Source organism: Ixodes scapularis, unplaced genomic scaffold (genome assembly GCF_016920785.2).
Source record: "Ixodes scapularis isolate PalLabHiFi unplaced genomic scaffold, ASM1692078v2 PGA_scaffold2__306_contigs__length_199485367, whole genome shotgun sequence".
Lineage (NCBI taxonomy): Eukaryota > Metazoa > Arthropoda > Arachnida > Ixodida > Ixodidae > Ixodes > Ixodes scapularis.
Window position 1 is genome coordinate 115397865 of NW_024609857.1, and position 12237 is coordinate 115410101.

Consider the following 12237-nt stretch of genomic DNA (forward strand, 5'->3'; position numbering starts at 1 on the left):
TGAAAATGTCACATTTGTAAACAAGCGTTTGTGAGAAATCCAAACCTTAATGTGATCTATGTATGTTTCTAAGCATTATCTGGACCTTGCTTAGTTTCATTAGTGTAAATAAAACACTTCATGCGCTACAACCGATGTTGTATATTGATAACTACACTTCGAATATAACAAAAAGTCCCGAATTGCGGAATGGTTTTTAGAAAAGCCTTGTTTCTCTCCGATTAAGGGGGGACACTACCCAGAAAAAACAATTTCTGCAAAAAAAAGTCGATTTTGAAAAATGTCATATTTACATCCACCAACATATAGAGTGTATTCCCAGAAAGTTTCATTAGTTTACACTGCATAGTTAATTTTTTATAAATTATTTTCGGTCCACCAATGCTAAAGAAAAGATAGAGGTTGGAGCACTTTGAACGCAATTTTCTCTATTCCACTTTTTGGCATAAATTTCACTTTAGGAAAACTATCGTTTTGTTATTATGCAACTTGGATTCATTTTTATGAGGTTTTCTGGGGTGAAATTTTAAGGGGAAGATAACTATGAGCTTGTATTTTTTATTTTTGTCATTTTTCATGCTCAAGAACTAAAAGTTTGGACAAAGGATGGAAATCTAAAAAACTGTATTTGTGTTTATATGGCTTTTTTGTCATGAAAGATGGTATAACATAGAAATATAGCTCCATAGTTATCTGCTCTGAACTGTCCTAATGCAATATAACATGTGGAAAAGACAAATTTATAAGTGATTTCAAAACGATAGTTTTCCTACGCAGACACGCCCACTTTCGTCTTTGAACGTTTGCAATTTTTTTTTTGTACATCACCCAGGTTAACAAAAATTGGCAGACATGTTCTCAACATCAACAGAAACAAGCCCTGTAAATATAATTTAAATCGGACAAGTGGTTCGAAACTTTACTTTTTTTGGGTAGTGTCCCTTAACAGGTGTAGAAATAGTGCCCAGTTTTCACCCCTTGATTTTTAGAAAATATAAAACCCGTGCCCAACATGGGCCTGTGCGCCACCCCGCTTTGGAGGCTGGCGATGAGATATTTTGTACACTTCACGTAACTCACTTCTTCGCAGTACACTACTGCGTGGTAGGAAATGCACCCAACTGAGCTAAGTAACCCGTTTGGCCACCTATTAAATTATATTGCTAAACTACCGGGTGCCGTCATTGTTAGGCACGAAGATCACATTAAACAGAACCCTGTTTTTCTAACTAAAAAGTAAACTACACGCTCCAGTGAACTCAAACTTTGCCAGAATGTGACCCTATAGCCAACAATGTGACATATGAACATGATGGAAAAGTTTCATAACTCAGCTTTGTCCAATTCAAAAGTTAATACGCTTTTGGGAATATTCAACAGACATTCCACTAACAATGCCTGTAAATACACGGAGACGAATATTGTCTGGTAAAATCAATGCCTGTAAATACATGGAGACGAGTATTGTCTGGTAAAATCCCCGAAGATTGCATATAACTCTTGCAGTGATGTGATTGGTTCAGATCATTTTGAAGCACTGCAGACAAAGCCCACTTTGGAGAAGGAACTTTTGGAGCAGAAAAATATACTTTATTTTTATTATTTTCACTGCAACTAGTACAATAAGAATCCTGTGTTGGCCTTCCCAAGCTACAATTAATGCCCTTCTTGGTTTCTTACTCTTGTATGACCTCTCATTAGTGACCATCGCCACAGCAGACAATTCCCTCAAACACCCAACCAGCTGGTCAGTAGTGATTGTAACTCCTGAACAACACATTAGGGATTTAAGAGAATTGCATCTTGAGCACCTAAAGGGCCTCTCCAGCCCCCTCTCCCTTCCCCCGAAGTATATATTTTTTTTAAACAGCCCAGATAGGTGGTGCAGGCCCAAAGGCACATTTTCCAAGCAAAAATAATTTAATTTGAGCAATACTTACGGCGCAAGATGCAATTAAAACGAGCTGTCTTCCTCTCCACTGTTCTCTCCCGCACCTGTCTGCAGCACATGGAGGAGCTACGCTGGCTCCAACATAAAAACAATTGCGCCACGCAGCAAAATGCAGCTTGCGCCATAAATATTGCTTCAGTTCAATAATTTTTCATAGAAAATAAATTTTTTGATGTGCGCATTTTGTTCTGTTTGTAAAAAAACAAAATTTGGGGGTCTGGAGTGGCCTTTTAAAAGCACTATAAACAACAAGGATGCTGAGGGGACCAGGAACCTTTTCAAAGTAGCAGCTGCTGCCTAAAGCATAGATCTTGACATCGGTGAATTATTTTAAGTGTACAACAAAGGTAAAGCAAATAGTACTCCAGTGAAAAAATGTTAAGGTAGAATAACTTTTCGTCCATGTTCTGAAGGTTGTCTTAAAACTCTGCAATTCCAAATAAAGTTCAAAGAAGGTCTTGGAATTTAATTGTATGCACCAATGACTCGGTCTTTTGTCGTTGGGACGCCAGCAGACCGCGCCCAACGAGACCAGGTTTCAGCAAACGAGAGGATGGACCGTTCCCATCAGTGTGGCAGACTGTCCTCAGTTTCGTCGGCTTTGTGCCGCGCGTTTGCGCTCCTGGTCGTATGCCTCCTAAACCTGTTCCCACTCCTCCCGCTGAAGGCAGCAGCGCCAGTGACGATGAGCTGCAGGAGCAGGTTGACTTCCCTAAATTCTTTAGTCAGCATTCTCAACGCCTGGAGCAGGTCCTCGTCGACGACAGGGCCTCGTCTATGCGCGATCTACGGTCTCTTCTACAAGAAAACAAGTTGGAGATGGCAGAGCCAACGTCAACGTTGGCTCTACCCATTCCACCCGGCAGCAGGTCTTTGCTGTCGCCGACGCTCCGTCAAGGCGTGATGTGGCAGAGGCTTTCTTGTTTGTCCAGCAAGTCGCCCGGCATAGCCAGCACATCGGACGAAGGGAGATCCAGGAACTCAAACTCCTCAAACTTTTCATTGACGTATGGGACTGCAGGTGTCTTGGCCTCCCGCCGCGCTCTAAACTTCAGATCTTCGACAGAGTCCGACTGTTGCATCACGTTGCACTCTCAGGATGGGGTGCTGCCCTTGACGGTTATGCAGACCCCTCTACTACCTACCTGTTTGGACCTCCTGCCCCCCGCCCTGTGGCCACCAACCGCAGCACCTCGCCTGGCAGATCTACCAGACCAAACACCAGGTCACAGCACGGCCAGAAGTCCCCGAAGAAGCAGCCCCCCAAGAAAAAGTGAGGCTGTTCCCCTCCCGGCCAACATTTAAGAACCTACCGAGTGTTGGACCCTCTTGGACGCTCTCGAAGCATCCCCCCTCGGGCCCTCCCCGAGCGCTCGGCGTTGTCCTCAGTGAGGCCCGCCCCCCCGCTGTTGTCGTGGACGGAGTCCCCACCTTAGCCCTGGTCCAGGACGTCCTCTTCCCCGAGGACCTTCTTGCCCAGGCCCTTCGCGAAGCCGGCGTTCCCGGCCTCCCGGCACCTACCTGGCCAACCTTCAGGCCTTTCCCGGACGGTTTTGCCCGGACCACCCCTGCACCTCCCTCTGCTTAGGACTCCAGTTCCAACCAGAGTGACGTGCCCGGGTCCTCCCCCTCGTCTCGCTCCGGGTCTTCCCCGGACCTTGACTTGGTGCAGGACCCATTGGCAGACGAGGACGACAGCCTCGCCGACGCGGCCCTCCGCATCCTACGCTGGTTGCAACGCAACCAACCTGTGCAACCCGAAGAAGACGATAATGCGGACTCTCCATCCAACGACGACAGTCGACGGCTTGCGGCCTTCCCGCTACAGCCTCCGCATCCACCAGTCCGCCCAAGTGACCCCGTTCCTTCGGTCGACTGGAACTTAGTCGCAAGTACTTTTGGGTACAACCCACCCTTTGACCCTTCGGACCAGAACTTTTTTTCTCGTAAACCGTCGGTGTTCAATGCATGGCCTCCCTACACCTCTCAGTTGCCTGTGTTGCGTGACGCTGTTGCTTCCATGCTTGCCGCGGGCATCATGGAGGAAACGACAAGAGGACCCTACCTTTCCCCAATTCAGGTCGCACCCAAGACCCGGTCCTCCTCTCGTTTCGTTCTCGATAGCTCCCACTTAACATCCAGTCTTCAGAGTCCGAAGTTTCGACCCCCCCTTTGCCGACAGCCCTTAAGGCTCGTCCTTTACCGTCGTGCCCTTTTTTTGTCAAATTCTACCTTCGCGACGCGTTTTACCACTTTGGGCTTGCCCCCCCCGGCCTGAGCCCTTACTACTTTTTGCCTGGACCGCAAGTACTACCGTTATAAGGTTTTGCCCTTTGGCATTAAGCCTGCCCCTTTTTTTATGCAGTCGCTTGCAACAGCTCTGGCCCGGGAGAGGCACGCTCACGTGGACTTTGGGCTTGGTGCCACCTCGACAACTTCCTGTTTGCTCACCCCGACCCCATTTTTTTAGAGCAACAGCTCGGTAACTTTTTAGAACAACTTGTGGCGTGTGGCATTCGCTTGAATCCTACGGATTTGCAGTTCCGCGCTTCCCCGACCGTCAAGTTCCTGGGGTTTTTTTGGACGGTTCCGCCGCAACAATTGGCCACACACCCACCCGTTGCCGAGACCTCCTCGTGCTTCAGGCCCTCTGCAGGCCGCAGACTAAAAAAGTGTACCAGCGGGCAGCTGGACTTTGGTCGTTTTATTTTTCTCTTCATGCGGCGCACTACCACGCCATACAGCCACTTCATGTGGCCGCCTTTTCAGGAATACCCCCTCCCCCCTTTGGCTAGAACTTTTCGAACAAGTGGTGACCGTGCTTCCTACCGCAGTACCCTTTGACTATGTCCCAGTGTTTCGCGATGTTTTCGCCGACGCCAGTTCTTCCGGACTGGGCATGTGCTTTGCCGAAGCAACGTCGCCATCCTTGCGGACACCCCAACCACCATCTACCAGAGAGAACAATGGGCTGTCCTCTTCGCGCTCCTCTTGGCACCACCCCAAACCTGCGTGCTCACCGACAACCGAGCCGCCTACCACGCCCTCACCAAGGGCCTAGGAAAAACTTTTGCTGCACCTAAGGCTATGGCCGCCACTGTTCTGCTCACAAATAAAGGGGGCTGGGTCGGTTGGATCCCTACTCACGACAACCCTGCAGACGGCCCCTCCCGACTCCACCGCACTATAACCGTGGGGACGGGCGGGGTCGCCGCCACGGGGCACGGGCCTATATAAAAGTTTTTCCCTCTCCCGAGGGGCCAGTCGTTGGGACGCCAGCAGACCACGCCCAATGAGACCAGGTTTCAAAAAGACATGACATTTTACGAAGAATTTAATGATGATCATGCGGATGACGAGTACTCCTTTTTAAAAAAATAATGCTCAGCTTTTCAAATTTAATTCCCAAGTTTCCATTCATCCAATCCTAAAGCTAATTTATCTTTAGGTTAAACCTCAGCGACCATACTCTCCAAGAATTGAGGCCGATACGTAAAGTTGACAAATGAACCAGGAATTTGACAATAAAATTAAGCCTAAGTGCAGCTGAGCTATAACTACTCAAATTAATTTGAAAACAAATCAGACAAATGACACACACCACTCATCAAGGCATCCCAGTCTATCCTATATAGTTTCATACTATTTTGAACTGTGAAGTTAACCCTTTAAGCGCCGAGGACGAGTCTGACTCGTCCAAGAAGTTCGTTCCGAAAATGCCGAGGACGAGCGTCGCTCGTCCGCTCGTTTCAGCCCGCGTCTGTAGTGCTAGCGACGAGGCACGCTCGTCCAGTCTATTTTTACGTTGAGAATAGTTCTCCCGCTAGCCACCAGGAGGAAAAGCGAACCGAAATTTCGCTAATTTTGGCATCATTTTGAGAATCTATCGTGCTCCTCCGGCAACATGGTTTTTTAAAAATGGCGTCTCTTTTGAGTGGTGGCATGCGTCGCTCGTCTCGGAAGCGCGTATCATTAGTTGATGATGAGTTTCCTAGTTCGGATGATGATGACTTTGCGCTAGACGATAGCGACGGAAGCGGAGAGTCCGCGGAAGAGTTTGAAAGCTCCAGTGACTCGGACCTTAGCGGCGATGAGGTCCTTGCTTCGGCGCGGGACTGGACAAAGGTGGACACGACAAATCCTCCACGAGCTCCTCCCCGCTTTCCGTTTACTGCCACGCCGGGTGTCTCCGCTGGTCTCGACGAAAACGACACCCTTGACGCTGTTGGGTACTTGGAACTCTTGCTGAGCCCGGACGTAATGACTCAGATCGTCAAGGAAACAAACTGGTATGCCGATGAACACTTGGCGACCGCACCAATCTCAAGGGGCTCCCGTGTGAAGGCGTGGAAACCGGTGACGGAAGCAGAAATGAAAGTCTTCTTCGCCCTTCTGCTTTTACAGGGAATAGTAGACAAGCCAGTTGTCGAGCGGTATTGGTCAAAGCGCAGAGTGATTGAAACCCCAGTGTTTGGAAAGGTGATGAGTAAGAGCAGATTTATTCTGCTCATGAAGTTTCTCCACTTTGCAAACAACGAAGATGATGTTGGTGAAGTGGGGCAAGCACGTCAGAAACTTCGCAAGATCTGGCCGGTGCTGTCGCTCATGAAAGAGCGCTTCAAAGCAAGCTACATGCCAGAAGAGAATATATCCATTGACGAGAGCCTCATGCTCTACAAGGGACGACTCTCCTGGAAACAGTTCCTTCCGCTAAAACGGTCCCGCTTCGGCGTGAAGTTCTATGTGCTGTGTGAGGCAGCGTCCGGCTACATATGGGACGTCGTCATCTACACAGGCAAGGGCACTGACGTCGACGATCAGGCAAGCGCCATGGGGACGAAAGTCGTCATGAAACTAATGGAGCCACTGCTGGACCAGGGCTATTGCCTTACTGTGGATAATTTCTACACGTCGCCGGAGTTGGTTGAAAAATTTTGAGTCGCAAGACTGACGTCTACGGCACTGTGCGACCATCCCGCAAAGATATGCCACCTCTCAGAGATGCTAATCTCAAAAAGGGAGATATTGTGGCATACCAGCGTGGAAAGTGCATGGCAGTCCAGTGGAGGGATAAAAAACTTGTGACTTTGCTGTCCACTGTGCATGATGCCACCATGACGGAAATGGTAAATAGGAAGAAAGAGACAGTGTCGAAACCAGCTGTAGTCATCGACTACAACCACACCGTGGGTGGTGTTGACAAGAGTGATCAGATGCTTTCCTACTACCCTACAACCAGAAGCCGACAAAAAATTTATTACAAGAAGATTTTCCGTCACCTCCTAGACATGGCAGTCTTCAACGCATTTTTGCTCTACCAGAAACAAGGCGGGAAACTGAGCCACCTGGAATTACGGCTGGCGCTGGACGAAGGAATCGTCCAGAAGTACCACGATCCGAACCGCACCCTCAAGAGAGGCAGGCCGTCCGACACCAGCTTGCTGCGTCTGACCGCCAGACACTTTGTGTCCTACATCCCACCGACACCTCGAAAGGAGCTGCCAACACGAAGGTGCGTCGTGTGCTGCAAGGCACGAGGTGGTGGGGACAAGAAGGTGCGCAAAGAAACGCACTACTGGTGCAAGGACTGTGGCGTGGGACTGTGCGCCATCCCATGCTTCGAGGTGTACCACACCAAGGCACAGTTTTGAAGGTTTATAGAGTTCTTCTCCAACGGGTGTAGAAGTCTGCATTTCCAGTTTTTAGAACTTTGTTTTTCAACTACGGAATTCCTGATGCCGTCTCGGTTCCCATTTTTAATTTTTTTTTTTTGCCTCATATGGTTTAAGATTAGATCAATTTCGGTTTTCAGTTGTTAAACTTTTCTGCCCATGTCTTATATGCTTGAAATAAGGAAAAATTCTTCTTTCAAAGTGAGCAATAAAATAAAATTGCATTTTGGTTACATTTTTTCGAAAACTGACTGGTGCTTAAAGGGTTAAAGGCAGAGTTGTCACATAAAAATTCCCCATGTAGGTTTTTTTGTTTGTTTTTTGTTGTTTATTCTGGGCACGAGCGCCACTCTGATATGAAGGAGTGTGTTCGCCTACACACGCAGCTGCGTTGCGGTGAAGATAGAGCAAAGAATCGCAATCTCCACGTCGCAAATGTCGCTCGTTTGCAGCGAACAAACGCACGCTAGGAAGTGCACTCAACAGACTAGCTAACCTGCCCGAGAGCAAGAACTATGTCAAGTGCCATGCAACTTCCGCGTACAGTTGGCGCTGGATAAGACAATCAAATCGAACGGTATGCGAAGCAATAATCTAATGTCTAGAAAACTCACCCAAGCCTAAGATAACGATCCAGTAGTGTACCGCAACCTATTAGTTTCGGTATTGACAAAAACATTTTACCCTTGGTGCAGCGTTGGCAAAGATCAGTAATATTGGCGAAATGAAACAGGATGTAGCAGGCTAAGGCATTTGAAGCCGTTTGCTGCAAATGGCGCCGACATCACACCGCTGCTCTTGAATAGCTACGTTATGATACTTTGGCATTTTGTTCCAACCACTTAAGCTAAGGTCAAGCAGAGTTCAAGCTGGCCGTGATGTGTAGACCACTCACCGATTGCTCAAACGCCACTCAATAAACACCATTGGGCTGGATGCATACTAAATTCCTCATTAAACGGATTATTTATATCACATCACTGCCACGGGCAGCTTTTCCTGTAAATCCTGGATGCCCTCAAGTAAAGGGCACCTGCAATACTGCGTGGAGACAACACGAAACCTAAACTTATGCATGTACTGCAATGTAGCTTTTTCTTTATAAAAAAAAAAAAAGCTGCCTACCAGCATAACAAGCGCATAGTATGAGTCTGAAAATTTTAACTCAGTCAATGTTTTTAATTCACACGTGCACAACGGTGGTGTGGTAGCGAGAGGGCAAGAGTATGATTCCAAATCTCTCGGTGCCATAACAAGACTAAAGGTTCTTTGCGTGCACAAGTGCTGTTCTTAGCGCATGTTTCAATCTATGGGTCTTCCTCCTGCTCGCCCTTGGCGTGATGTCTTTAAAGAAGAGGAAACTGGTGAGAATCCACGAATTCCGCAAGCAACGTGAGTATGACATCGCCAGAGTCCGACGCTGAACGACCCGGCAGTTCCGAAAACGCGAACTCGGACGCCTATGCACCAAGAAGTTCTGGAGCTGTGGGTGCCACTTGTACCTTTAGTGACAAAGAATTTCTCACTAAGCAGACCCTTGACAAGCAATTGAAAAACATGCACGGCATCACTCCCCCTACGAAAAGGCACTGCTTTGCCTGCGACCAGTGCTCGGCCACCTTCAGCTTCCGCGATCGTCTCTACAGCCACAAGGTCCTCTATCATAACTCTCAGATCACGAAGGAGTGCCACGAGTTCCCGACGAAGGCAGATTTCCTTACGGGGAAGAACGCAGAAGAGCTGAAAACGAAGACCAGATTTGTGGTCCGCAGATCTGCAGGACGGTTGGCAGACGGTACCGTAAAAACTGAAGTATTGTCAGCACGGTGGCACATACGTCCCGAAAGGAAAGGGGAAATGACAGCTCAAATCACAAGGAAACAGTCACTGTGGGACAAAGTGTCCGGCACAAATAGAAATCCTGAAGCAGACTGATGGTAGGGTTATTGTCATCTACCAGCCCACACACCATGGACACATAGAGAACATAGCCCATTCTCTGCTGAGTCAAAGTGACAAGGAGGCAGGCACTAGCAAAAAAGCTCAAGGCAGGCGTAACCAGAGACAGGATCCTCGATAATATCAGCTCTGTCGGCTCTGTGGAGCCTCATCTGCTGAATGTCCAAAAAAGGACCTGCCGAACATTGCCGTTAAATTCAACATTGTCCACACCAAAAGACTTGACAGCAGTGACGCAGTGAGCATTGACCTGATGGTTCAGAAGATCTGTGGTGTATCTGACTCTTCTATCATCTGCTACAAGCCACAAAGCATGGGCAGTGAATCTGGAGACAAGGATTTCATGCTAGAAATCACGACTCCTCAACAGCAGCTCCTCCTAGCAGAACTCGGCACTGACAAGATCCAGATTGACTCAACACATGGCATCAATGGATACGAATTCCAACTGACCACACTGATAATTGTAGACGAGTTCAATGCGGGGGTGCCTGTTGCCTGCCTACCTGATCTCAAACAAAGTGGATTCGCCTAAAATGCAGAAATTTTTCGAGGCCATTGAATGCAAGATTGGAAAAGTCCATTGCAAGGTTTTTATGTCGGACGATGCTCCAGCATACATAAATGCCCGGAGAAGTGTCACGCCTGAGCCTGAAAAACTACTTTTGTGTGCTTGGCATGTCGACAAGAACTGGAGGAAGCGAATTGCTAGAGTTCATGGTCAGCTCAACCAATAAGCCCTGTACATGCAACTATGAGCCATCCTTTGCTGTCAGCATAAAGACAAGTTCCACAAGCTGATGGAGGGATTCCTGGACAAACTGAAAAAGCAAGAGGAGCCAATCCTGAAGGACTTCCACGACTACTTTGTCACATACTACGCATCCAGACCAACGGAGTGTGCATATTGCTTCCGAAAATATGCCAGAATCAACATCAACATCAGGCTGGAAAACCTGTTTGGACTTCTCAAGCACGGTTACATGGATGGCAAGTGTAACAAACGTCTTGACACCTGGGTAAAGGTGTTAAAAATGACACATAACAAGCTCATGGGCCACCGAACTAAGATGATCAAGGGAATTATCCGCCATATAACTATTGCCTCGTACCAGAAGCATCGGAGGGACTTGAAATCACCGATCAGGACATCAAGCAAGTTGAAGAGGACACATGGACTGTTGCGTCCCAAACCACCAAAGCGGATGTATACACCGTGACGAAAGGTAAAACCTGCAGGGTCTTACCTTTGGTGTGTGCTCTCGGTACTTTGTCGACGGCAAGAGGACGGAAGAGAATCCTGTACCGATGCTCGCCCTGGGGTATCACCAAAAGGTTCATGCATTTTGTTCATCGCCTTGCACTTAGATACTTGGTTTGTGTCAGAAAAAGGCTGAACTAGATCTTATACTCCCTTACACTCTAAGTCCGAGCGTAGCCAAAGGTATCTGTGGCCGGGGCTAACCAAACACCGGCTCGAAGCGCAGTCATTGGCTGAATTCGGAGAGCAGCCAATGGCTGTGCTTTTAGCCGGCATTTGATTGGCTGGAGCCATTCAATTGAATAATGTTTAATGTGAATGTGAATATTTAATGTGATGAATGTTTTATTTTCAGCTCCATATGAACGAGCCAGAAAAAAACCTGGACAATTCCCAGTTTACATCTCATCTTGCCTTAACTGATAGGAACTGCAGAGATGTCCAGTGCAAAAGCAGACAGTTCATACCTGCTCAAACTCCCACAACTCACAACTTTAAGAAAAAAAGAAAAAAAAGAAAGCAAGCAACCAAGCATTTACAGCACACCAACTCTATCCGGCACTAACAGAGGATTTTCCCTCTTCAACTGCATCAGGCAAGTGTTAGCCAACTTGATTCAAGGGTAAGGGACTGGGTAAGGGAAGTAAAATCAAAGTGTGTCAATGAGCAGGTGAAAAAAATAATTATGCTAGCGCTTGTGAAACATTTTTCAATCCATATCTGCATTTCACGAAATTTCAGCCACTGCAGCTTTGGGGCATGACAATGGCCTTAGCACCTCAGCTCATAGCCCAGGTATGTTTTTCTAATTAGAAGCATAACTAAGTTTATAAACATAGTTTTGAGCCTTTGTTATTTCAGGGCCCGTTTGCTCGAACAGCTAACAGCGGCTAAAGTTAGCCGCAGTACCTAGGAGAGAGATTTTTTAGTCACGTGACTGGCTCGGTAGGGATACGGATACGGGGAGCTACACATTGCCCCGTCGCGTCGTTCGACAAAATGGCTGCGGCGTACGCAGTTTCCGCGGTCGCGATCGCATTGGTGTTTGTCTTCAGAGCGATGATTTAGGTTCCGTGTTCTAAGTTAAGAGTGTACAAGTATCCTACGTGCGCCTTAAAGAAACTGACATTTTGAGGGGACTGCGACTGAAGTCGACGGCAGCAGCCCGTCGACAAACAGTGGTTCAGAGTCACCGATTTGTAGAAGTACAGTGGCCCGGAGTCGCCGACTGTCGAAGCTTCGCACCGGCTTCATTGAAGCACGGCAAGAATCATGCACCGCAGCGCCGAAATGTGGGATGCGTTCCAAGGAACACGATAGTTGAGTACGACAAGCATTTTACGGTGAGCACCAAAACATTTCGCGATAGGGTTGTGATGAGGCCAGCCTCATAC

General features: G+C 47.7%; 2 protein-coding genes across 2 annotated transcripts; both read left to right on the top strand.

Moving 5' to 3' along the window:
- Positions 1 to 6322: 6322 nt before the first annotated feature.
- On the top strand, positions 6323 to 6889 carry LOC8052485 (piggyBac transposable element-derived protein 4). Its single transcript, XM_002436133.3, has one exon. The coding sequence runs from the start codon at positions 6323 to 6325 to the stop codon at positions 6887 to 6889; it is 567 nt and encodes a 188-aa protein (XP_002436178.3).
- Positions 6890 to 6936: 47 nt separating this feature from the next.
- LOC115329626 (piggyBac transposable element-derived protein 4-like) lies at positions 6937 to 7602 on the top strand. The gene has a single exon (XM_040219802.1). It carries the CDS (start codon positions 6937 to 6939, stop codon positions 7600 to 7602), a length of 666 nt encoding a protein of 221 aa, XP_040075736.1.
- Positions 7603 to 12237: the final 4635 nt, after the last annotated feature.

Coding starts and splice junctions, on each gene's coding strand:
- LOC8052485 (XM_002436133.3), top strand. CDS start 6,323: ATGAAAGTCTTCTTCGCCCTTCTGCTTTTACAGGGAATAGTAGACAAG.
- LOC115329626 (XM_040219802.1), top strand. CDS start 6,937: ATGCCACCTCTCAGAGATGCTAATCTCAAAAAGGGAGATATTGTGGCA.